Source organism: Chroicocephalus ridibundus, chromosome 6 (assembly GCF_963924245.1).
Source record: "Chroicocephalus ridibundus chromosome 6, bChrRid1.1, whole genome shotgun sequence".
NCBI lineage: Eukaryota > Metazoa > Chordata > Aves > Charadriiformes > Laridae > Chroicocephalus > Chroicocephalus ridibundus.
The window spans coordinates 13,856,521-13,881,574 of NC_086289.1; the positions used below are offsets into that span (position 1 = coordinate 13,856,521).

Genomic DNA, 25,054 nt, shown 5'->3' on the forward strand with positions numbered 1-25,054 from the left:
TGCAGTGTGAATGCTTCTCTGCTCTGCCAAGACACTTCTCTGCAGTTCTGATATCTCGCCAGACATGAAGCTATACTTGTAATTGAGTGTGAGGACAGTCTTGCAGCATCCTTACTCTTCTCATCTTTTACCCTGAGACAATGTTTCATTTTGTGCTTGTCTTTTCCAGAAGGAGGTAGCAGCAGTGGGCTCAAAACATCATCCCACACTGGAGGAAGCGGAGTGGAAAAGAGGTCTTACACCCATGGCAGCAGCTATGTGACTTCAAGTAAGGAATGAGGACATTGCACAGTGAGGAAACTGAGAGCAAAGGCAGCATGAATGGTGTGATGAGAGATTCAAGGCAGGGAAGTAGGATGAGCCAGAGGTAAAGAAAACAGAGTTTATGAAAGTAGAAGTGGCAAATAATCAAAGCGAAGGTGTTCCTTCCCTAAAGTTAGGTGTGAGGATGGGTGAGTAAATGACAAAATTCACATCTTCCACAGGGAAAACTTGGTTTCAGGAGAAAAGCAACAAAAAATGCTATTCCTACTGTTGTTAACAACTCATTTGTAAACTAAATTTCCCTTCTTGGAGGATTTCCAAATCACAAGCTTCCTGACCATTTTTCTTCAAAAGACAGTTTTGATTGGTCTTTTTGTTGATCTTACTGGGGATAGAATACTATTAAAGAATTCCCTAGAAAATACTTTCTTGTGTGTGTGTGTGTGTCCATGGCTTTAGCACTTTGAACAATCTGCCAGATTTTCTGGTTGTGCTAAATCAGTATGTGCTATCTACTCCATTAAAACAGGATTCTCTTCTAACAACATCCTTTGCCCAGTGGTTAGATTGTTAGATTATCAAAGGTTTCTGAAGAATAACCTTCCTAGCCAGGTTTCTGGCACACCCCTCTCTCTGTCCCCAGTGGGACAGACTGTGTAACTATCCCTGTAGAAAACATTCTCCATGCTCCAAGAGTTCACAAACCAAAGGGAGTGAAGTGCAGTTTGGAAGGAGAATTAGCCATGCCCAATAGATCTGACAGACACCACCATGCCAATTAAAGGCCAGAGTATGGAATCACTTTGCCTCAGGGCAGATGTGAAGTAACTCCAGTGAAGATGTCAATTTAATTGTCTAGACTGGCACCAGCCTGAGAACAGAACCCAGCCCTGCAGACAGCTCTGCAGGATTGCCATCTTCCTTGTTATTTTGTTTCAGCAAGTGGAGGAAGAGAAAAGAATCTGAACTTCAGAGATAATGAGTTCTTGAAGTTTTCAGAGCATTTTCTAATCTCTGCTTTCCCATTCTGCTTGCAGAATGTCTCCAGCAGGGGCCTACTAGTCACAGTAGTTCTTTCTGCTGAATTAAGTGTAAAAGTTACAGAACAAAACAGGTCCTAGTAGAGGGGAATGTCAGCAAGAAAACACTGTGTTGAGATCACAGGGGCACGCTCTTTTTTCAGTAATGGGTAAACAATATCCAATCTGATCCTGCTGATCAGCGTGGATATGCTGCACTTTATCACAGGGCTCATTTTTTGCTGCACTCTGATCATGCTCTAGCATTCAGTTTCATTCAAGAGTATGAACACATTAGTTATGGCTGCTCAGTTCTTTCTCCACAGCACTGATGTGAATTAGGAAAGGAAATTCTTTCCTCTGTCTAAATATAACAGCCGATAATAACCTCCAGGCTGCCTTGGGCCTGACGCACACCTCAGTCACTTCTCCAGGAAATGGATTGACTAAGGCATGACTAAGAGAGAGTGTGGATAGCTGCTTTGGAAGGCAAATGGACTCATCTCCGCTTTCCCTTATCTCATGAACTGCATCCTTCAGCACTTTGAGTTTGACTTAACAATTTCCCAGTTTTTGTGGCCTGTGTCATATAACACTTCAGTTTACAGATGGATCTGTATCCAAAACAAAACCCAGCACCACCCGGAGCCAGATTTATTCTTGTTCAGGGGGGCATGACTCGTCCCCCTGGGCCAAGATCTGCTGTCGTATATATCACTGACAAGATTTGTTTTGAAACCACAAAGATAACCAATACTCCTCTCTGCACTGAATATTGAGGACAGTCAAAGTTAGACCCAAATGTCATTCTTGCCCATCTCTGGTTGTGAGGTATTAGTGCAAATTTGTCCAGCTCAGAAGACAGTAGCATAAAGCGCCCAGGGCATCCAGGGTGTACATCCACGGCATATCTTCAATTTGCTGACGGCATTTCGTTTTACCTATAGGTGGAAGTGGTAGACTGAATTCATCATCATCAACATCGGGCTACAGACAAACCCAGTCTCCCAGCTCTACTCTCACGAAATCACCTGGCTCAACATTTGAAAGAAAAACCTATGTCAACCGCCATGCAACGTATGAAGGTATCACAGAACATGCCCTAGCAAGGACGCAATGTGTAGTGTGCACTCTGAGGTCACATTAATGCAGGATTGTCCCAAATAGCACAGGAGTCCCATTGTGGTTTTGCTAGGAAAGAAGCCATTAGGGACACATTTAGTGATTAAGTCTTATTTATAGTAATACTCATTCCTAAAAGGAGTTGTGGCATATTTTTGTTGAAAGACATTAGCAGCTCTTTCATGTAATCCTGAATAGCTTTTTTTTTAATGGAAATGTTTGTTACCCGCTGGGATTAGACAGTTACCAGGAAGACATGTTTTGAAAGCTTTTAATCATCTTGTGCAAAGTATTAATGAAGACCTTTCTGTTGTTTTCAGGGAGCTCCAGTGCCAACTCTTCTCCTGAGTTCCCCAGAAAAGAGTTTGGTATGTTCTTTTTAAAGCCATTCCTCTAAACATTATGGCAAGTTCATGGTGACTACGGTGGCTTTTTGCACATTGCTGTGTTTTGCTCTACCTATGTTGCCTCTGTATTGGGCAGCCAGTGCAGCTCCATGACTTTGGAGGGTTTATTTGGGGTTTACATTAACAGCTGACAGCAGGGTCTCTAGCTGACACATATTCAAACAGAGGGTGCATACTGTATATCTGCTACACTCAACTGCTTTAGTGATGCTTCCTATATGGCATAGGACGTGGACAGGAGGACATAGACATGAGATACTTCATAACATTTCCTCCTGCCCCTGGCCATAGCTAGGAGAACAGCTCCAGGCAAGAAAGCTCAGACTCTTAGGATCTTAAGCTGTTGCTGGATATACTTTTCCAGTGTCTCTTTTCTAGGCTTTAACATATTTATATGGAAAGATGAACTGGCTATCAAGTGATACATTTAAACTGAGCATTGTCAGTTGGTATAAGCTTGTCCTGTCCAAACTCTGAGCTGCCGATTTTACTCAGTGCAGATAGTGAAACAATATGATCAGGACGTCTTTCTGGCTCAGACAGGAGGCAGGGTTTCACAGTGTCCAGCTTTGGTTAGTGGGGTAAACAGGCGTATTAGCTTCCTTTTGGCCTTCTGAAATGGAAGATCACCATCTATGAACAACATTTATGTGTACAAAAAGAAACAGCAGTTGGTCCAGAAATGCTAAAGATACTACTTACTCTTTAAGATACCTTATGTTCTAAAGGGGGGGCTGGTAAAAACTCTAAGGGTTCGATTCCCCGAGCTGTGCCCCAAGTAAAGAAGGTTACCGTCTGAATCTGAGCACTCTTGAGCAAGATCCATGTATTCATTTTCAGACATGTCACAGGCAGTAAAGCCTAATATTGCTTTTCTCTTATTACTGTTCACAGCATCTGCCTCCACGAGAGGGAGAAGCCAAAGTCGAGGTGAGTAATACTGTTCTTTTATAAGCCTCCTTTTTTTTCTTCAGTGTGATTCAAAATGTATTAAATAGACCTATTCCTTAGCTGGAATCAACCAGTTTAAGCATAGAGCAGACAGATGAGGTATGTGGATTTACACCACTGCAGATGTGAACCATTTATCTACAAGCAATTGCTTAAAAAAGCTCAGTGTAAAAATTGATTCTAGTGAAGGTCATGGTGGTTTGGACTCTGTCAGAAAGGAGGATCCACCTGGGGACTTGGATATCTGGGGGCACAGGACATAGTCTGCCATCTTATCTGTTCACTACCATAAACTTGGTCCATCCATGCTCTGTGACCTGCCTCTGACATATTTACAGTAATCATATTCACATTCCTCCTACTGCGATCTGTCTTACAAACCATAAGGCCATACCCTGAAATGATCTTATACCGATAGTAAGGAGATGGTAGGAAATTATGGACTTGCTGTGGTCTGTTTAGCCAGATCACTGTAAAGGTCTGCATTGTTTAAATCATTCAGCTCTTCTAATAATTTATTAACAGCGTCAGGGAAAGTAGGATTATATTGCTCTGTAAAAGTGTAATACCTGTTCCCAGTTTCTTGAAGAGGAAACTATAATGTCACTTTATCCAAGTTAAATTTAGCAGTAGATATGAATCAAAGTGTGCTTTTGCACGCTCCTCCCGGAGAGTGTCACAGTTACCAATTATTCTACCTCAGATCTTCACAGTCTCCTCTAGCACACTACATACCTGAGCTCCCAGCAGAACTAGGCCATACATAATAAAACAGACACCAGAGAATCAGCTCCAGCTTCTCATATTACTTTAGAAAATAATTCCAATCCATCAGCTTCTCCACATGAATGCCAAAGCTAATGTTTCTTTCATAGTGCATGCACTGTCAGGTTTCATCTTGAGGGGCATGTATCACATGTCCTGGCTGGCCGGTTTGCTTGTGGGTAGCAAGCTTAAAGGCTTACCCAACCACATCGCATTAACTCTATAGTCTCTTGTGCTGCACAGTAGAAGTCAGTAATAAAATCGAGTACCTGGTGAGAATGTTGGCTTAAAACTGGCCTGTTTACGTTCAGTGAGCCAAAAGAGAAGTCATCAGGTTGTAAAAGGCTAAATCTTACAGCCCATTGTAGAGATGACAGTGTGAATTTTACATAGGAAGCAGTAGGGAATTTGTGTATTTAATATGCTTCTTTTGTCTCTCTAGGTTTTTGTCCAGAAGGACAATAATAATAATTGTTATGCATGGGAGTATCAATGTGGTTGAGGACTGCATAATTGGGCCTTCTGTATGTCTGGCAGTAACAACGCTATTGGCTTTAACAGAGAGCCTCAGTGAGTAAAATATAGCTCTCTGGAATTAAAAGTAGCAAAATGTGACCCCAAAACAAGAAGTCACCCAAACCAATTTACAACCAGTTCCCATGGGCCATGAGTGCTGCTCAGATCAAGCAGCACGACAGCAAGATGTAACATGGACAGCAAGAAGGAAGGAATTCACTTCAGCCTAAGGATTAATTCCCAGCCCAGGGCACAAATGCATCTCAGTTCATATTCATGATCTGCTTTTTCTCTTCACAGAGAGTGAAATACGAGTCCGACTGCAGAGTGCATCTCCCTCTGGTAGATGTAAGTGCCACAGCTTTTATTCCAGGGGATCAGGTATAAGATAGAGGGTGTTGCTACTCTGGGTATGTCTGCAGTATCTCTAGGACCCAATCTTCATGATGACAGATAGCAGTGTCATTTTTTTTTCTGTTAAGAACGTTCATTTGTCTCCCCTTTCTGAACAAGGAAGCATGCTGTGGGTTAGATGGTGGTCTTGCAAGGATGTAGTTGTACTTAGTCCCAGAAATGAGGCCCTGAAGCTTTGTTATTAAGTGAGTGCACCCCCAGAAGACACCCCCAGTAAGTAAAACTTCATAGACAGTCACAGGTAAATTTGACTGAATGGTTTAGCCAGGGCAAGATTACAGATCAATGAAGCAATGGCTTTTGGGTGAGTCTGGACACTTGCTTTTCCTGCCAGGGACAGAGTTGGATGATGTGAAACGTTTGCTGAAAGGAAGTCGATCAGCCAGCTGCAGCCCTACTCGATCACCGTCAAGTACACTCCCGATACCGAAAAAGGCTGTGGTGGAGACGAAGATGGTTACTGAGAGCTCTCAGTCAGGTACTTGGCAGAGGATGCTTAGCAATGCCATAAAAATACCAGGTTGCTAGGAACATCTGAGTAAGAATACATGGTCTCTGTCCCAGACAGCAGTGGCAATACAGAAAAAGGGTCAGAATGCTGGAGGGCTGTCCAGATGTTGCCCTAACAAGAGCCATCTTGGGTAGTTTTCTAGTGACTTGTCTAATTTCCATAAAAATAAGCCAGTCCCGTGCTGCCACCCGCTTTAATTCAGAGGTGCTTCCGGCAGACACAAGAGCTGTAAGCAAACATGTCTTAGAGTCATTTGATCTGTTATCTCCAAGCAAGATGGAGATAGTTCTGAAGACAACATTTTGGTCAGTGTTTGATTTATTGGCCACGCCAAATGGTTTAGAGATCACTAAAACTTGATAATAGAAGCAGTACTTAAAATACTATAACCAGCCTTTCTTATTTATAAGCCTCACCACAGTGCTCAAAGCAGTGGTATTCACATTCACTCCACTGTCCTCCACCAGTATCTAGGAACAATCAATACCTTTTTTCTTGCACATGGCTCAAGTCCTGTCTAAAACTAGGAATTTTAGTCCAATCCACTGGCGAACCAATCAGAGGAACACATGGGAAGCAAATATGATACATCCCATGGCCCAGGATGACTTATTAACAGAATGTCAGACCAAAGTGTTTTATTCTGGTATCATACCATCTACAAGCAATGAAATCTCTTCAGTGTGTTTTTTGAATGATTATGCTATCAGGTCAATCTTTATTCCATTGGTTAAAATTCAGGTGGGCTGTAATCAGCTGGCATTTGGGATCGGTTATACCATGTTAACCTGGAGCTGTTTTGTTGACTCCACAAGGGTAAATGAAATTTAAGGCAGATGAAGTTGTTTGCCATGTAAACCTGCAATGCATGCTAAGCCACAAGCCTGGTCTCATTGAAAACCACTTCTGTTTTGTTTGGCTTTTTTACAGTGTCAGGGACATATGATACAACTATACTGAATACCGCCCTCCCTTCATACATGTGGTCCTCCACTCTGCCTGCTGGGTCTTCCCTTGGTGGATACCATAACAGCTCTTCCTTGATCAATGCTATGTCTCACTCTACAGGATCAGGTAAGCTCCCTGGAGCGTCCAGTCTTAAAGGATGTAACTCCATAATGAAACTGCATCAACAGCAGTGCTTTTTTTTTGCACAGCAAGAAGGAATAAAATGATGGAAGAATCAAGATGGCAGGCGATATGCTTGAATTTTATCTGATTTCATGTAACTTAGTACTCTCTGCTTCTACACACTAACTGTATTTGAAAATCCTTTGTGGGGATCTATTGTCCTGAATGCCTGATCTGTTGCTAAACTTTGATGATAGCTTTATCAATGATTTATTATCAACATTCCCTATCAAAACTAGTTTTAGACTGTAGTCAACATTGAATTATCCTGGCCCATTGTAAGAACGACTGGGCCTAACCCTTCAGTCCTCATACATTAAAGATGTAATCAATAAGCGTTGAGCGTGCTTATACCTTTTAAGGCCCACTTCTAAATGCCAGGGATGCTGCATTTCCCAGCTGCAGAGTCACAAGAAAAGTCACAAGAAGCTTTATGATAGCATACTATTAAAAGCTTTGTTTTCTCACACTGTGTCATGATTGCAACTTGTTTGATGTAGGATTTTCTCCCCTTTGTCAATTCACTAAAAGAGTTGTTTGGTGTCACAATTTTCAAGATTTTTCTTCTGTGCAATTACTGTGCATTTTCACTAACTGCATTTCAAAGTGATTCCGACTCTTAATTACTGTGACTGTGCCACTGACCTTCAGGTGCTGGATTTCTGATTCCAGAGAAGTAATAACATTTCACATCCTCTTCTTGCAGTTTTTGGTGTTCCAAATAACCTGGCTCCCAGCAATCATACTCTGAACGCAGGCCTGAGCACTTCCTCTACAGGTCAGATTTTTCTCCCCTTCGCACTTTCACACCACCACAGTCCTGGCAGACATGTACAATTAAATAATACATATATTACTCTGTTTCTCTTATGTTCCTCATCTTGCTGTCAGCAGCTTGTCTGTACACCCCAATTATTCTTTGGTTATGGTGGATTTATTCTGAGTCAGCCCTGCATAGCTGGTGTTAGCTCCTGACTTCCTTGTCTGGGAGGCAGGGAAAACTACAGATTTTCCAAGGAGAATAATTTGTCTTTTGGAAGACACCTGTTAGGCCAGCCTTTTTCTTCCCTAGAACAACTCAGGGTGATGCCTTAAAAAATAAACTCATGTGTAAAGTCATCTGTAAAGACCCACTGCTTCTCTGACAGTTTTCCCTGTAATTTCCCTTTTCTTCACCTGGCTCATGACTTCTGGCAGACTCTCTTCAGTGTCACCAAACCACTTCTCTTCCTTTTACAGTCACACATACTATGTCTACACAGCACAGTGCCATCATGCAGGGTCTCTGACTGAGCCTGCAGAGCACGGTGTATGAGAGCAGTCTGTACACTGCACTAATACTGCCACACTGATTCTGGCACCAAAGGTGCCACCTTCCAAGCTGTTTGCTTTTCTCTGGACAGCACTTTGACACATACTGTGTGCAGTTATCTCCTTAAATTTCCCGTAGTCAGACCAAGCCGGTGTTCTGAATTTATCTTTTTCCCAAGTGCCTCACCTGCAGGGAAGTCCATGCAGCCATGAGAGTGGCCTTGCAATCTAACTTGAGATCATGTTTGAAAATGGTCACCATTATTGTCCTGGGCCAACAGTAACTTATACAGCAAAATGATCTAAGGAAAAAAGCATTTTGTAAGGAAAATCTTTGAACAGAAATGCCTAGGCCTGTGATGCTTCCAGATAGTTGGAGAAATTTCTTGGGAGAGGTCGTCATTATTATCATTGGTTTTGTTTTATTTTTAGCTAAATACCACCTGCACTGTAGGACTCCCATAACCCCCATTGAAATGTTTTTCTTTGCAGTGTTTGGAGTTCAAAACAACCTGTCTCCAAGTGCTTCATCCTTGACCCAGAATGTTACTGCAGCCTCCGCAGGTCAGCAACAATTTAAATTTAGAGAAAGTGTGAGGGTCACCAATGTGTGCTGCCTTTTCTTTAGTGACTAGAAAGTTCATGTTGACAGAGGCTCGTTCATTACCATCTTGGTGGAATAGTGTGGTATGAGGGGGTATTGAGGAACATTTCCTCTGCTTTGCATGTGCAGGACCCGCTCCCAGTACCTATGTAAGCACTAGAGATTTGCTTGCTGGGGAAGCCCTTGCTTGTTTGAGTAGTCCAACGTACCTTGAGTGAGAAAACATTTTTTAAATGGTGTGCAGCCCAAGGTTGGTGTGTGCAGGTACCTTGTTATCCTTCATCTCTTTCATTCTCAAATTTCTTCATTGCAGCATATGGGATGAAGAACACGTCTCAGAACAACACTGCAGCAAGTACTGGTGTGTCTGCCTCAGCAGGTGAGTGTGTCATACAGAGTTGTTTAGGCATGGCCTTGTACAAGCATATAATGGTAAAAATGAGTTAGAGGTTCAGCCAGCTGAGTGACACTAACACATGGCTCCTCAGGAGCATGATACGATAACTCAGGAGCAGTTAGGATAACATTTGTAATATAGTTTTACTCTGGTTTTGTGCTAAAATAATGGAATAATACCATTCTGTTTATCTTGATTTTCAATGTTGTGTCAATTTGTGTGCAAATTCAGGTTTATACACCATTCCAGGCATACTTGATACTGCATAATGGCAGAAGGGTGACCACACCAACGTTTTTGAGCTTTGTTTGGCCTGTGCCAAACCTCAGTAAGATACAGTTCAATACCTCATAACCATTCCTGGCTCCCAAGGGTATGGAATGCTTTTTGTTTGACAGAGGAGGTCTGCTAAAGGTGCTCCTCAGCTTGAGCTGTGCTGGCTCTAGTGGTGCTTGAATATCTCTCTGACTGAGTTTCTATGAACCTATAGTGAGTGTGTTTGAGAAGCAGAGAGGTCTGTCCTGGTTTCAGCTGGGATAGAGTTAATTTTCTTTTTAGTGGTTGCTGTGTTTTGCATTTGGTGTTAAAGGAATGTCAATAATGCATATAGTTTTAGTTGTTGCCAGGTGATGTTTATATTTTTCAAGGACTCTTTTCAGCTTCTAATAGAAGCTGAGAAGGAGCATAGACAGAATGATGGAATGGCCAGTGGCATTTTCCGTACCATAGACATCATGCTGAGTATATAAATGGGGTTAGCCAGGGGGCAGGTACTTGTGATCACTGCTTGGGACAGTGCCAATTCACCAATTTGCTGGGTGGTGAGTGTGACTTGTGTCTTGTATATTCTTTTACCATTATTATTATGATTATCATTATTATTATTATTACTATATTCCATTTGTTCTATTAAACTGTTTTTGTCTCAGCCCATGAGGGTTCCTTTCCCTTCCCTTCCCTTCCCTTCCCTTCCCTTCCCTTCCCTTCCCTTCCCTTCCCTTCCCTTCCCTTCCCTTCCCTTCCCTTCCCTTCCCTTCCCTTCCCTTCCCTTCCCTTCCCTTCCCTTCCCTTCCCTTCCCTTCCCTTCCCTTCCCTTCCCTTCCCTTCCCTTCCCTTCCCCCTTCTTTTCTCGCTCCTCTCCCTACCCTTCTAGGCCAAAGGGGGAGAACTGCATGAATGGCTACGTGGTACTAGCTGCCAGCTGGGGTAAACCATGACGAGGTCATTGAGCAAATCATTTCTATATGTGATTGAATTCCAGATGCTCTCCATTTCTGGTAGCAGTTGTTCCCCTGCTAATGAAATACACATCTCTAAGGAAATCTAATGACATCCACAGCTCTTCTCTTAGCTTCAGTAACCAGTGTGTCTCTTACTGGGTGTTTATAGTACTGGCAACACCAATCACAATGGGACTACCTATTATAATGAACAAAAGTGTTGTGGCTTGTAATTATGACTCAGTGGCCCACACTTATCTCCTCTTCTTTCCCATCCTTTACCAATATTCCAGGGGGAACTGTTTTGACCTCCCAGGGAGATGACATTCTGCGCAAAGACTGCAAGTTCCTGTTGCTGGAGAAGGAGAATGCCCCAGCAAAGAAGGAGATGGAGCTCTTGATCATGACAAAGGACAGTGGCAAAGTCTTTAGTGCCTCCACCACTGGGCTTAATGGAGGTAACTTCTCTTCTTTGGGACATATGGATATGCTGAGGACAGAGAAATGGAGAATGATCATAGAGGGAGTTCAGAGTTCAGGACACTGCACCTGACTCAAACCCCTGCAAGCCAAACAAGAAGCCCTGTCAGGCAGTTAGCCTTTAACCATGCCAGCTGCAATCTAGGTCAAGCTTTTGCATTTGAAGTTCCAGCGTGTGCCTTGGAATATTTCACAACGCTCAGGAACTTTGAAAACAGATGTGGTTTAAAGAAGAAGAGCTATTGTCTCGTCCCAATAAAAACCAATGCCTTTTACCAATGAAAGAATATAGGCCTGGTTGAAGTTCTGGTGTAATGTTTTTAATTATATTCGGTTCCTGTTCAGGATCCTTTGTAGAAGACACCTTGAAGAAAGAGAAGCAGGGATTTTCCTCCTCTTACGCTACAGATACTGGCCTAAAATCAGATGCAAATGGTAAGAGTTTGTCCCTGTGGAAATGCAGTAGAACTTTCTCCTCCTGCCTCCATTGCTGCCTTCCCCTTTCAAGCCTATGCTCTAAGTTTAGTCCTGCACAGAAAGATTGTTAAAACTTCTTTTACTGATGTTAAAACAGGAGCACTGAAATCTGTGCCAACAAGGGACAAAGCAACTTATGCAGGTAAGTGATGCAATTCTGACTTTCATTGTAAGAAGCACCACAGCACAATATACAAAAAAGCAACCATTCTTGAATGACATGAGTGATCTCTGTGCAATGACATCAGAGGGAGGGAATGCTCAGGGGGCTACTCTGTCTGTAATGAGCAGAGCACATGCCAGAGAAATTGGTACCAGTTGGAATATTTTGGCAGTTGGGGTATTTTTTTATTGCTGGAGAAAATCAGATAACTAACAGTACAGCTACCAGGACAGATTTATGGGGAGGAGAGGACTCAGACAGACCATGCTGGCTATTGCTGTCATTTATGGCTCAAATCTGTGCAAAAAATTGACCCCAAGCGAATCACATTTTTCAGCTGTTATTTTAAAATATATTGAGTGTTGTCCCTTTTTGGAATTCCCATTGGGAATGCTGTTCCCAGCTTCCACAGGGACTAGAATTACACCTACCTCGTGAGGAGTGGTGTGTAAAGATTTTTCCCCATAGCCCTTTGTATAATATTTCAGACCTTGCTGTCCTTATTCTAAGAGATTCTTGACTCTGAAGTCAAGGAACTCTTCATTAACCAGGAGACTGCCCCTTCCCTCTTCCAGAAATACGAAATGGTGATGCAGGGGGTGCAATTGGATCAGCACCATCCTGGTGTCCCTGTCGTTCCTGCTGCAGCTGGTGGAAATGGCTCCTGGGTTTGCTTCTGGCCTGGTTGCTTCTCCTTGGATTGCTTTTTGGCCTCATTGCTCTGGGTAAGAAATAACAGAGAAAGAAAATGTTGGATGGGATAGAAAGACAAGCAGAGGCAAGCTGGCAAAGAGGCCAAGTGCCAGAGATATCAAGCCAGAGAACTGAGGAGGTGCACATTCAGCTTGGTGGTGACTGCCACTAAGATATTACAAATGGACAGAAAGAACAGATAAGGAATATAAACTATTGATGAGGGGTTATGTAGTCTTGGGGTGAGTAGAATAGGAAAACTCCTGAGATTTGAAGTCTTACCTCTCAGAGACTAACAGATTCCAAAGTCATTACTTACACTCAAAATATCCCGGCTAGAAAAGAAAAGATAAAAATAATAATCCTGCAAAACTCAATGGCCATAATTATCTGAAACAGTGTTGCCTTGTCCCTGCTATTAGAAGTAGATAGTTTCAGGCATGCATCTGTGGCAGCATGTTCCCTAGCATTTTACTTTAATCTTCCAGCGGAAGAAGTGAGAAAGCTGAAATCTCGTGTGGAAAACCTGGAAAAAATCAATGGCGGCCTCCTGACAATTAACCAAGGGAATCCAAAAATAGAAAAGGATGTTTCAAGAGTAGACTTTCTTCATGGTATTTCACCCTCCTCAACCTTCCCTTATGACAATGAAGAGTCAGTTTGGTTGATGGTGAAAAGCAGACTGAACAAGGAAGTAGAACGAGGTGAGCAAAGCCAATGTCTGTGATGCTGCATGAGACCAGATTATTTAAAGGGGAGTGGGGGGATTTGATTGCCCAAGGGCCCCAAGACCAGGACTTTTAGAGTGCAATGAAGTCTGTCAAAAATAGCGCCCTCACAGACAGGCTGTGCTGGAGCTCAAAGTGCTGCCACTAACACTGGTGGTACATCCCTTAAAGCCAGAAGAAAATGGAGAAGAAAGGAGGTTGTGGACGTGCTATCCTGTGCCAGGGTGTGTCATGTTTTCTGTAGCAAGTAACTTTTCCATTTTGAAAGAACTACACAGAAAAATGAACCCACACCTTATTTCTCATTCTACTTTTGTTAGCAAGGGAAAGACGATTTACTTCTGTTTAGCAGATGATGGAAATAGGTTAAGAACAGAGGGGCCTGCATTCTCCCAGTTTCAGAAGTTTGACAGATTTGTGAAAGCAAATTTGCTGAGGAAACTCTACTTACAAAGCCATGCTGTGCTTGATAGCCTGTGTTGCCTGCAGGCTCAAAATCCAAATAGAAGGATCCTTGAAGCGAGTAGCTATTCTGTTGTGCAATGCACTCTTAACAGCCCCTTCACTTTCTGTTGCAGGCTACTTCCGAGGGGAGAGAGGAGAACCTGGTGAGAAAGGTACAGCAATATAGTCCTTCTCTTCCTCTGTCCTATTCTTTGGCTCTGACAATGGACAAGTTTGGGGTGGATGTTCCCACAAGGGGCAATTGGCAGTGAGAAAGATGAAGCTGGTTTATACTTGAACAAAAGGATTGTAAAGCTAGTTTGCCACTTAAACTGTAGAGGGCCAGATCCCGTTTATTGTCCCAGTGTGGAAGTCCAGATCCTGTTTGCCGCTAATGGGATGGGTCTGATCCTGCACTATTCAAGTGTCCCTGTTCACCCATAACTCTTTCATGTTTCACTGAAGGTGGGAAACCAACAGGAAAACAAAATGAATGAATAATCATTGGAAATATCTCCAAGATCTCTCCTGATTTTAATTTTTTTCTTCTTTTCTCAGGTGACATGGGAATGCAAGGTCCCAGAGGTAAGTCTGGAGTTACCTGCTTCCTCAGGTAGATTGGCAGCCTGCCACAGGGCCTGGGTAGCAAATGGATTTTTGTTACTCCAGAAGTTAGAGAAGCTGATGCATCCTGTAGTTCAGAGATTGTTGTGATGGTTGGGTTTTTTTGCTCTTCTTCTGAGTAAAGACTATTTTAGAGTTCACGGTAGAAGAGAAAACAAATCTAGAAACTTCTTTCACCTGGATGAAAGTCGTTGTTGAAGCCAAGCTCTACCTGGTTTAATCACAGAGTGGTTCACAGGATTTTGTGTGGTGTGAGTGATTCAGTCTATTGCATAAATACAAGGGGGGCAATGTGGCACTGCTGGAGATGGTAGAACTTGTAAACATGCCAGGAACATAGGCTTCTTTTTATGAGGGGTGAGGGTCAGCCAAAGTGACTGTCTCTTTCAGTCCCCACTGACTGTCTATTTCTTTCTCCCTACAGGAGAGCGAGGACTTCCTGGTGTCCCAGGTGGGCAACAGTACAATTCCCCTTTGAGGGAGGACATTTAGTGACATTACTGTAGGGAAGAGGAAATTTTGCACTGCAAACCTAGCTTGAGGTTTTCTAAAGAGTTGATATTTAGCATAGACTAAGTCTCTTGATTAATACCTTGATGCTGAGCTACAGACTCAGCTCAGAGACTTGATTACAAGCAAGCCCTCAGCCCGACTTCCACTTAGTTGAACATTTCTAATTCGGGGGTGTGAAGATCCCAGCCTAATTTGAAAGAGTCCCACAACTGCATGAGTACTTGGCCCGACTTCTTTGTGCTCTTTTATGTATTGTGTTCTTCTAAAGAGATCCCCGTTCAAGTACCCACCTTCCAAGTAATGTATTTTTTACCCCAGCTGATCAATCCTTCCAGGCTTCAGGTTTCCCTGATTTGCATGTTATTCTTTCATGGTACACAGACAAGGATTCTGAACATTTGGTTTTTTTTTCTTTCCAGGCATTCCTGGTCCAATTGGGCACCAAGGACCAGAGGGACCGAAAGGACAGAAAGGCAGCATGGGTAAGCATTTCTGTCAGTGCTGTGAGTCCCTCACAACTGATTGACATATGGCATGAGAATACAGACACCAGGTTGGTGTGATCATTGCCTTTCCCCATGGAGGTGACCATGGATCCTCTTGCCCAAGGCCTCCCATAAAGACACCTATTTTACAAGGCATTTTTTTCCTATAGGTGATCCTGGCATGGAAGGTCCCATGGGACAAAGAGGTCGAGAAGGGCTACCAGGGCCTCGAGGGGAGCCTGGACCCCCAGGATTTGGAGAAAAAGGAGACAGAGGTAGGAACTAGGTGTCCCATTCTTCGATAAAGCAGAGATGGACAAAAGCTGGAGTTTGGTCCCAATTTATAAAATACCTCTGAGATAGAATTTGATTTGATTATTTAAATCCAGATTTAATTTTTAGACATTTCACAGCACAGAAAAAGCTGGCATAAGGGATTTTTTTGCCAAGGTTACAATGGGTAAACAAAGGTTGGTTTTGCCAGGTCTCACAGTCAGGTTTGACTTTGTCAGAACCAAAAGCGCTTAGTATCAAGGTCATCTTCTCCCCTGTTATTTAAGTCACCAAAGCTGGGGAATTTGCTTGCTCATCCTAAAGCCCAGTGAGATGGGATTTTTTTCTTGGTCAATGCATGCTTATTTGCGTGTTTTGAACTGACCAGCAGATTGTTCACGACACTTGCCTGAGAAAGAATAACAGGAGATGGGATAATGGAAAAATGGGAACACAATTGTATTCTATAGTATCTATTCATGTTCTTATTCTGCAGGTGCGGTTGGTGAGCCAGGTCCTCCAGGGCCACCTGGTCCCCCAGGTTCTGCTGGCCTTAAAGGTAAATAAAAAGATGGACAGAGAGAGCCTAGCAGACTGGTTAGGAGTAGATGAGTACTCTAGCCTTCCTGTTTCACTTGTGTTGCACTGCAGTAACCAGAAAAGTGAACTAATGGTCCTCATTTTAGATAAAATTTACTTTGGTGGGTACACATAACCTTTAGAGCAATAAATTCTTGGAGATTTTTAGTGGGAGTGGGTATTAGCAGGGACATTTCCCAAAACACCAGTCTTTAAGATGTGTGATGTTCCCAGATGGTTTTTCTCTGCTTTCAGAAACAATAAGGTAAACTCCATATCACTAACAGGCTTCTAACAGAGTTCCAGCTCTACAATACGTGTAACTGGGATAAAAATTGCACTATAAAAAATGAGTCCCACTTAAATCACAGGTCCCAGCGTGTCAGCCAAGATGGAAGGCTTGAGTCTCTTTGCCTTACTTTAGGGAAAACCTCTTCCTCTGTGTCACAAAGGAACTGAGTTGCGTAGATTTGTTGTCCTGGTTTTGAGGATGCCAGTGATGTAAATTCTTCTAGTGGCTGGGGGAATTCCAATCTGCTAAACACCTATTGGGTTGTGGATGCTGTTGGACAAACCAAAAGAGTTAATTTTCTAATTGTGGTGTTACTGAATCCATGTTTGTTATTCACAGGTCTGATGGGTTCTCCAGGCCCACAAGGTCCTCCAGGTGAGTGCTGTGGCACCTGGCACTTTGCTCTGGCATCTAGAGACTAGAGAAAACAAAAACAGAGTGATAGCTTCTCATAGTTTTTCTTCTTCAGTGAAGCATAATGTATGGATCAAACCCCCCCACCTCATTTTTCTGCAGGTCCTCCCGGCCTACAAGGATTTAGAGGAGAAGCAGGTCTCCCAGGTGCTAAAGGTAAGCTTCTCGTCCCCTCGGCATTACAGCAGCACTAGCTGATGTGCTTTTCTAGCACTGCTCTGAGTACCAGACTTGGACTGAGCACGTAACATTTTGATGCTAGGGGCAAAGAAAAGCATAAGCCTGAGGAAAAAGGGAGGAGGAACTAGATTTAGTGATTGCAAGCAAATGTTGAGAAACACAAGAGACACAGAGGTGATAGAGTAATCTAGGTGGGGAAACATGGTTGGAAGGAAGGGAATTTCCAGTTTGAGTTTGTCTGATATCAGAGTACCTGTGACGCATGAAATTCCTTTCCCTTCTGACTTGTTACTACTGTTCTTCAATTATCCATATATCTTTCAGGTGAGAAAGGAGCCAGTGGAGCCCCTGGACCCAAAGGTATGTTGATCAATTAACTATCTTTTGTGGATATTTTCTTTAGATTCCTTTAGATATGGCTAATGTCCATGGGTATTAACTCCATCATTCTTTGGGTTTTTCTTGTGTGCTCTTGTCAGAAAGCAGACTTCGTTTTCTCTGATGGAAACATTTTACAATGAAACAATCTCACAGAATCCTTCCCTTTTTTTGTCCCACAGGTGATCAGGGTGAGAAGGGTTCTCGTGGAATGACAGGTCAGTGGATTGTTTCCCTGGAGTAACAGCCTATCTAATGTACACATGCATTTTTTGAGTTTCCAAATAACAGTATAGCCCAGCCAAACCCAGTTAGCTTTCTGAGAAAGTATAATGATGATTATTGATTATAGGACTTTTAGTTTTGCACCCAAGTTTTTAACAAATAGATCCCATTCTTGATTCCAGTAATCTTGGTAGCAATCTCTCTGTATTTAGCTTTAGGGAAATTTTCCCTCACGTACCCTATATTCACTTCACTTGTGCTTTTCTAATCCCCAGAGACAGTCACAAATCATGAGGCCTGAGCGTTCTGTCAATGCTGTTTTTCAGTTGCAAAGCACCAAACATTGCTGACAGTCATAAATTGTATCTTCACCAAGATTTGTTTGATTCATTTTCATACCATTTTGCTACAGGTGAACAAGGCTCAAGAGGAATGCCTGGTCCTCCAGGAGAGCCAGGGGCTAAAGGACCTGTAGGTGGGTAACAGAAAACAGCTGTGTTTGTATGCGGGGTAATGTAATTTCCACCCAGAGAGTATTTCGATGAGCACGGACAAGGAAATAATATGGGAGTAGAATCACACTGGTTGTGATCCTAGGTTTTTTCTCTAGATAGCTAAGATTAGTCTGTATGCTCAGAAAAGATGCCCTACAGTTAAGTTTCAAGTGAACTTTTTCTGGATCTTCAGTAACTGTAGCCAAAGTTTCTTTCAGATGCAATATGATAAAAAGACACTTTCTTGTGTTTAGGGCTGTGCTCCACTTAGTAGGAGGACAGGGCAACTGTGGTACTATTTCAGCGATCTCTAACAATCTCTTTTCTTTGGACAGGACAAGCTGGCCGTGATGGACAGCCAGGTGAAAAAGGTAAGCGATTCCTTTGCAGTAGAAGTGCAGGTACTTTCTGATTTGTCAGGAGGTTGATTTGTGAAAGGGGTGGGAGAAGATGGCAACACGTTCACGTTCTGGGATCTTGCTGTCTCAGAAGAACTGTAGAGTCAACCATGTAAGCATGGAACTGAGACATATAAGGGAACTGCCTGTAAACGTGTGACAGAGTTCTTCTCACTACAGAACTCTTCTGTCATTGATGTTCACCTCCCAGACAGTGATGCTGGAAATGGCTAGTTGGCTATGAGGATATAATAGGTAGAAGGTGCTGTAGGACAGTTGGTGGCCAAGCTTGAATGGATCGGTAGATTGTAAGTCAGTGACTTCTGGCTTGTTAATGGTGATTATATCCCTAGGTGAACCAGGTCTTATGGGAATGCCAGGAGCCCGAGGCCCTCCAGGACCCACTGGCGATGCAGGACAGCCAGGTAAAAGCATACAGAGAACAAAAATACTTTTTGCTTAGTCAGGAACACACATGTCTTTGTCAACAATTTCCAGTCTTAATTTGAAGTTAAGGCTTGCAGAGGATCTCTGTACTGTAAGATGGTGATGAAAGGAAAACACACAGGGAATCTGGACACTATGTGATCTCAGCATTGCACTTGCTGTAAACAAGAACATCAGCTGCTATGAGCCAACGTTCAGTTTACATGCCAGTTGGTAGGCCAGTTTACACCACTTGTGGACTGTGTGCTATAATTTTAAGTAAATGTAATCTTTTTCTCCCTGGCTATCCTTTCCCCACCTGAAATTTGTTTAGACATCTTAGAAATTTTGTCTTTTTCTTCCAGGTCTCACAGGACCCCAAGGACCACCAGGTAGGTTTTTCCACTGTGTTCTGATTTATCAATGACACTCTTTGGTACAGGTTCAAAAAACCCTTGTAATTTTCCCTTTGTGGTGCTCGTGGTGATGTCCCAAGGTTTCTGCATCCCCCTTGGCTTTTGAGACAGCGTTTGTGGTTGGAGTGTAATTTTTGAGGAGTGCAAGGCCTTGGAGTGTTTGAAAATTTGCCTCTCCCCAAAACATAGTTTGCAACAAATAACATGTTTCAGTTCCTCGTGCATCACTGAAAAGTCCTTCTAATCAGCAGCAGAAACGGAGGGGAGAGGATGTAGCAATAGAGGTAGAAACAGAGAACATGACATCTGCAAGCAGAGGTGGTTTGGGGGACAAGTCACCAGGTAATTTATCCAGGAGCCTCAGAACATGGAGCAGTACCTCAAAGAAACTACAGGCAAATCTAGGGAGCAGTGCCATCATCCAGGGAGCATGGGAGAAGGGAAGCCCTTAACTATGCCCAGGGGCACTACCAGCTCAGTCTACAGTCCGCTGCGAGTTTCTTCACTTGCTGTCAGGGATCTGCTTATAAATGCTGTAAGTCAGGGTCTTGAGTAGGGATTTCCTTCTATAAACCCACAAGTGAAACTCAGCTGGGGTACCTGGAAAAAATAAAAAGAGCAGTATTTGCAGTAACCATTTTAAATTGTTCATCTACCTCATATCAGGACTTCCAGGCAACCCAGGCCGACCAGGGGCTAAAGGTAAGTTTTGTTTTTTTCCCTAATACTCATTTACTCTCTAAGCTCTTCATTTTTGTGAGGATTATCTGCTCTACTGACCAGTCCCTGAATCAACAGTGGCATCTAGTGGCTTTAGGAAAGGAAGGTTTGAGAAACAGACGGTAGGCAAAGCCTCCTTGAGCGTACACGAAAGGCTGAGCATCTGCTGAGGCACTCAGCATGACAGTTCTCCCCTGAGAAAATCTTAGCAAACCTGATTCTGCCCTGAGCATATGAGTATGATGCCTGGTGACTGCAATGGATAAATTAAGGCCTACTGCCTATTCAGGCAGATGTAGTGCTTGGAAAGCTGATCAGAGGCTATCTCTGGATTTGCTGAACTCTGTTGCTTCCCCCATGACCTTCTAGTGCTATGACTTCTCAGACAAGAGATCAAGGGCAAAGAGAACAGAAATCACATGTTTAATAAGATAATGTAATTGAGCTAGTGACAAATCCCCCCCAAAAAAGAATCACAGAATGATAGGGGTTGGAAGGGATCTCTGAAGTTCATCTTTTGTCCCTTTCTTTTCATAGGAGAAACTGGAGCTCCAGGAAAAGTCATAAGTGCTGGTATGTAGTGCTGTGAGAGTTCAAATGCTTCTGCTTTTGGAGGATTTTACCTGTTTTTGTTATGCCTCCTAAATTCATCTCAGCTGTGTGTACTGGTGCTCCCTATGTTGGGAGAATACGTATGCTATAGAAGTGTGATTCCTTAAGGATAGATTTGTTACATGTTCACTGGATGTGTATATATATGTGTATGTGTGCAAGTGCATGTGTTTGTGTTTCAGAGGGTTCGTCAACTATTGCTCTGCCAGGCCCACCAGGTCCCCCAGGCCCAGCCGGCCCCACTGGACCCCCAGGTGTTCCAGGTGAGGAAGCCGCTCCTCTGCTGTGAATTTTGCAGGCAGCCTGCATCATTGTGCATCCAGTTCTTAATTTAATGTGTGACGTTTATTGTCTCTGCCAGGCTGCGCTGCCTGGGAGGCAAGATTGCTCAGGAAATCTAGATACTCATGGTCCTCACCCTTCCCTGCAGAAAGACCAAGATCTCAGGCTGAGTTAGGGACGCAGCAGCCTCAAGGGAGAAATGGGATATGATCACAGGGGGACAGGACAGAAGAGAGAGCTGATAAGATGAAGAAACTGGAAACACTGTTGTTGTCGTTTGGTCTGCTGAGTACAAAGTAGTGATAGGTCAAATCCAGCAAGTAGATCCAAGCTCTTTTGCCTCTCAGGAAAGCAGGCTTGTGTCTGGTCCTTCTCCTGGCACTGTTACTGAAATCAGGAAGTGCTTGTTTTCCAGTCTTAGCTTTGAACTCAAGACAGCAGAAATCCCACATGAGCATCTACAAATCTTTCACACAAACACATACACAGACTCTGGCTATGCATGACCTTGGTCCTCAGACTTCTCTGTCCCAGGTCAGACACTGTCCTACAGCACGCTGGTGTCAGGCAGCAGAATTTCTGATCCCTGGTTCTCATGGCAGTTCTGTGCCACTGCCAGGTGTATAGCTGGAGCCAATCCTGGAGCTGCTTTGTTAGAGCTAGGCTTGATTTGCAGCAGGGAATGCAAGAGGAGGGTTGGGCCTGTTGCATTTCTGTTGTGGTCAGTGACATTCTGGTTGTTTCCCCAGCCTAAGAGGCACCAAGCACTTTAAGTGCCACATGGTGGAAAATAACCCTCTTCTCTAGAGCTTCAAGCAATACGTGGGACATTGATGAATTCACACGCCATAGCAATTCCATTTACTTGTGCAGACAAATACATTATTTGATAATCCAACTTCTTATAAAAGACCTATTGATTCTTTCCTGCTACTGTAAAATACTGTAAAATACAACCAAGAAAATCTAATGCAATCTGTTTTTTTTTTTCCTTTGAAACCAGGTCCTGTTGGACCAGCTGGTCTCCCTGGACAGCAAGGTACCATTCTCCATCAGCTTTGATTCTGCTTCTTAAGAGAACTGAATTCATTAGTTTTCCTTTGTTTCTAATTCTTTCAGCCCTTGGCACAATCTCTCTCCCTTTTGTTTGCAGATTTCTTTCTTTCAGTTCATTTTGCTGCATTATTTGGCGTAATTAATCTTATAAAGAATTTCTATTCTTTTTTTCTTTCCCTGGGGAAGAAGGGGGCGATAAAAGCCAGTGTGATGTGGATGCTGCAAATGTCTTTTTTTCTTATGTTATTTTTTCTGGAGGCTGGTATTTCTAAGGCACCTCTCAAGTGCAGTTGCCTTTCTGTGGCAGGGAATATGTCCTGCGGGATATGTCCTGCCATTTTGAAAGGTGGGGGAACAAACTAGAGGCAAATTGGGAATAATGTCACTGTGAAACCACTGTCAATTGGACAGACATCTGTTTGGAAGGGCCTGAACAGAGCTGACTCCTAAGAACCTTTCTTAGCCAGTTTTGTATGATCCTGTTAGGGCAAATTGTGCAGTAATTTCCACATTTGAATACAGTGTCCCTCAGAGCCAGGGATTGAATTGATGCTCTCAGTTCAGCAAAGTCTGAACTTGTTGTCAAGGAAGTGAGGAGTGGGTACAAAATGTCACCCTCTTTCACTTAAATAATTAACTTTTTTTTTTTCTCCTGAAAAAGGTCCACGGGGTGAGAAGGGATCCCCAGGTGAAGCTGTGATAGAAACTATCAAAACAGAAGTCTCATCATTAGCATCTCAAAGTAAGTGGACCTGCCTTTCCACTCCTTTGCTTGGAGAGGTGCCAGACACCTCAAGGCCTGCTCACAGCTAACAGGAGATGACTCCCTCGACATAGGGGAAGTGTGTGTGTGTATGTTTGGTGGTGGGACAGCAATACCAGCTGCTTCTTCTGCCCTCCTTCTCATCTGTGCATCCCAAAGTGCTTTCAAAAAGAGGTAGATGCCATCAGGCCCATGTCACAGAGAGGAAAGCTAAGAAATGGTGACTGGTGAACATTCCTTAAGAGCAGAGATGGTCACAGGATGTGAAGTTTCAGCCTGGCCTTTCAGCCACTGTGTTCACGCAGGGAGGTTCCCCATGTAATATGAACACGGAGCCATCCTCAAGAGGAGAACCAGTTTGAAAAGGCACGTTCATCTGAGCTACAGAAATCAGAATCTCTCTGCAAATTAGAGGATGAACTCACAGGGGAGCACAAGCTATTTTTAGATGAAAATAAGTGAAGCAGAGCAGAATGGTTTAGCAGCATCCCGAGAAAAATGTCTGCTTGCTCTGTGCAATACTAAATGTGTGATTCACTTACAGTCAGTATTCCTAGGACCTCTGCAATTGTGCAGGAGAGGCAAGATAGAGGAGGGCATAAAAATCATAATTGGTCCTTGCCTGAATGGGGTTATATAGATTCAGACCACGCTTCAGTACTGTCCCATCCCCCATTCAGGAGTCTTGGATCTCAGCATCACTGAATTTTTGAGTTTGTGCCTCAGCTTGCAGGTGAGGATACATCTCCAATCAAGATAACACAGTGCAGCTACTTGTTAAATAATGGCTGCATAAGGTTGTCCTCCCAAAATTTGTCCCTCTTTGAAAGAATCTTTCCTCTCCTTGAAAGTTCTTTCTCTCCTCTAGTCTTTGAGTCCTTTGCTCTTTCCCTCAGCAACCATTACTCTCCAGAGAGGTCTCCTCCCTGTTTCTAATATGCTGCCAGCCTGCTCAGCACTGTATTTTGCTTCATGTCCAAACCTGCTTGCTGGCAACCAAATACTTCTCTCCTCTCCCCTCTCTGTCTCAACTTTGGGTTAGGTCATCCAGGTCCTGCCTTAGTCCACCTTTGACTGTAAGAGCTTCTAACAGCACCAAAATGACAGTGTTTCCATAGCAGCAGTAGCTCCATAGCAACAATTTTCCCTTTTTTGTGTGTGTTTCATTTGCACAGTGATGGCAGATTTACAAGGGCGAGCAGGACCACCAGGTCCCCCTGGACCACCAGGTACGTAATATAGCAGAGCTCAGTACATAAGAAGGGGGATGTTAATACACATGGCACGTTTCTGGGCCATGCAGATTGCTGAGTAAATATTCTATAATACCCCTGGATTTTTGTCATCAGGTGAATCTGTGCAGGGACCCCCTGGACCTCGTGGCCCCCCAGGTAAAAGCTTTTTTCTCTGAAAGAAACCTGGACAGTTGGAGGGTTTTCTGGTGCCTCAATCCTGTGCCTTGTGATATCCCAGATGCAATCTTGGACCTGATGGAAGGGCTGACTTTACTGGAAACAGAATTTCACATAATGGGTTCCTACTAACACAATTTCACTGCAATATAGTTTCACAGGAGCAAGACACTGCCCGAGAGAGAAAATCTGCTTTGGCAGAGGTTTGCTAGCTAGAGTAGTAAATCATAAAAGCCATACTTTTGGGGAAGGCACTCAAAGTTCTCAAGTCCCCAAAGGAAGTAACTGCAGTCAGTTCCATCTTTACTTCTTGTCCAGCCTTAACTTCCAGCTGGGGACAGATGGAGCAGTTCATACCATGAGGAACATATCTCCACTCCACTACCTGTAGCACAGATTTCCCTTTCACAGACAGAAGAAGGGAGGTGCAGGAGGACATGAGACAGGAGCATAATCCTATTCCTTTCTCTCTGCTCAGTAGCCAAGGGGGACAGATCAGGTGTGTGATGAAATGAACTTTGCCTCTCAATGTAGTGAAGGCCAGCTGGGATAGGGACTCTCTACCACAAAGGATGGAGTTTCTCTGTCCTGTATCTGCTATGGTGGCAAATGATCATGAAAAATGACTAATAGAGATAGATGTGTGTGGAGAAAACAATGCTACTAGCCTACACTTGAAAATATTTGAGGTATGGCCATGGCTGGAGATGTAGCAACTCTGACATGCATTTACTTACGTTGCTGAGGCTTATCCATCCTGAAGTTCTTTTGTGTCCCTTTTGCCTAGGAGAGGGATTGCCAGGACCTCCAGGCCCACCAGGGAGACCATCATCTTCCATGTCCACCTCAGGTAGGTTCTTCCCACTCTTTCCCTCGTCTGTGCCCTGAGAACGTC

General features: G+C 43.4%; 1 protein-coding gene across 1 annotated transcript in view; it reads left to right on the forward strand.

The window, feature by feature from the left end:
• Positions 1-25,054, forward strand: part of COL17A1 (collagen type XVII alpha 1 chain) — a 56,922-nt gene that overhangs the window by 21,520 nt on the left and 10,348 nt on the right. Inside the window, exons 4-40 of the mRNA XM_063338378.1 lie at positions 170-268; positions 2,231-2,368; positions 2,726-2,773; positions 3,707-3,742; positions 5,345-5,392; positions 5,793-5,936; positions 6,900-7,043; positions 7,807-7,878; positions 8,904-8,975; positions 9,329-9,394; positions 10,926-11,090; positions 11,458-11,547; positions 11,687-11,731; positions 12,328-12,477; positions 12,934-13,149; positions 13,752-13,790; positions 14,176-14,202; positions 14,666-14,692; positions 15,174-15,236; positions 15,410-15,514; positions 16,009-16,071; positions 16,723-16,758; positions 16,900-16,953; positions 17,302-17,337; positions 17,538-17,573; positions 17,993-18,055; positions 18,410-18,445; positions 18,826-18,897; positions 19,264-19,290; positions 19,981-20,016; positions 20,572-20,607; positions 20,829-20,909; positions 21,932-21,967; positions 22,646-22,726; positions 23,923-23,976; positions 24,097-24,138; positions 24,947-25,009. Of these exons, the coding sequence (XP_063194448.1) occupies positions 170-268; positions 2,231-2,368; positions 2,726-2,773; positions 3,707-3,742; positions 5,345-5,392; positions 5,793-5,936; positions 6,900-7,043; positions 7,807-7,878; positions 8,904-8,975; positions 9,329-9,394; positions 10,926-11,090; positions 11,458-11,547; positions 11,687-11,731; positions 12,328-12,477; positions 12,934-13,149; positions 13,752-13,790; positions 14,176-14,202; positions 14,666-14,692; positions 15,174-15,236; positions 15,410-15,514; positions 16,009-16,071; positions 16,723-16,758; positions 16,900-16,953; positions 17,302-17,337; positions 17,538-17,573; positions 17,993-18,055; positions 18,410-18,445; positions 18,826-18,897; positions 19,264-19,290; positions 19,981-20,016; positions 20,572-20,607; positions 20,829-20,909; positions 21,932-21,967; positions 22,646-22,726; positions 23,923-23,976; positions 24,097-24,138; positions 24,947-25,009 (2,646 nt within the window). The remainder of the gene's footprint in view (positions 1-169; positions 269-2,230; positions 2,369-2,725; positions 2,774-3,706; positions 3,743-5,344; positions 5,393-5,792; positions 5,937-6,899; positions 7,044-7,806; positions 7,879-8,903; positions 8,976-9,328; positions 9,395-10,925; positions 11,091-11,457; positions 11,548-11,686; positions 11,732-12,327; positions 12,478-12,933; positions 13,150-13,751; positions 13,791-14,175; positions 14,203-14,665; positions 14,693-15,173; positions 15,237-15,409; positions 15,515-16,008; positions 16,072-16,722; positions 16,759-16,899; positions 16,954-17,301; positions 17,338-17,537; positions 17,574-17,992; positions 18,056-18,409; positions 18,446-18,825; positions 18,898-19,263; positions 19,291-19,980; positions 20,017-20,571; positions 20,608-20,828; positions 20,910-21,931; positions 21,968-22,645; positions 22,727-23,922; positions 23,977-24,096; positions 24,139-24,946; positions 25,010-25,054) is intronic.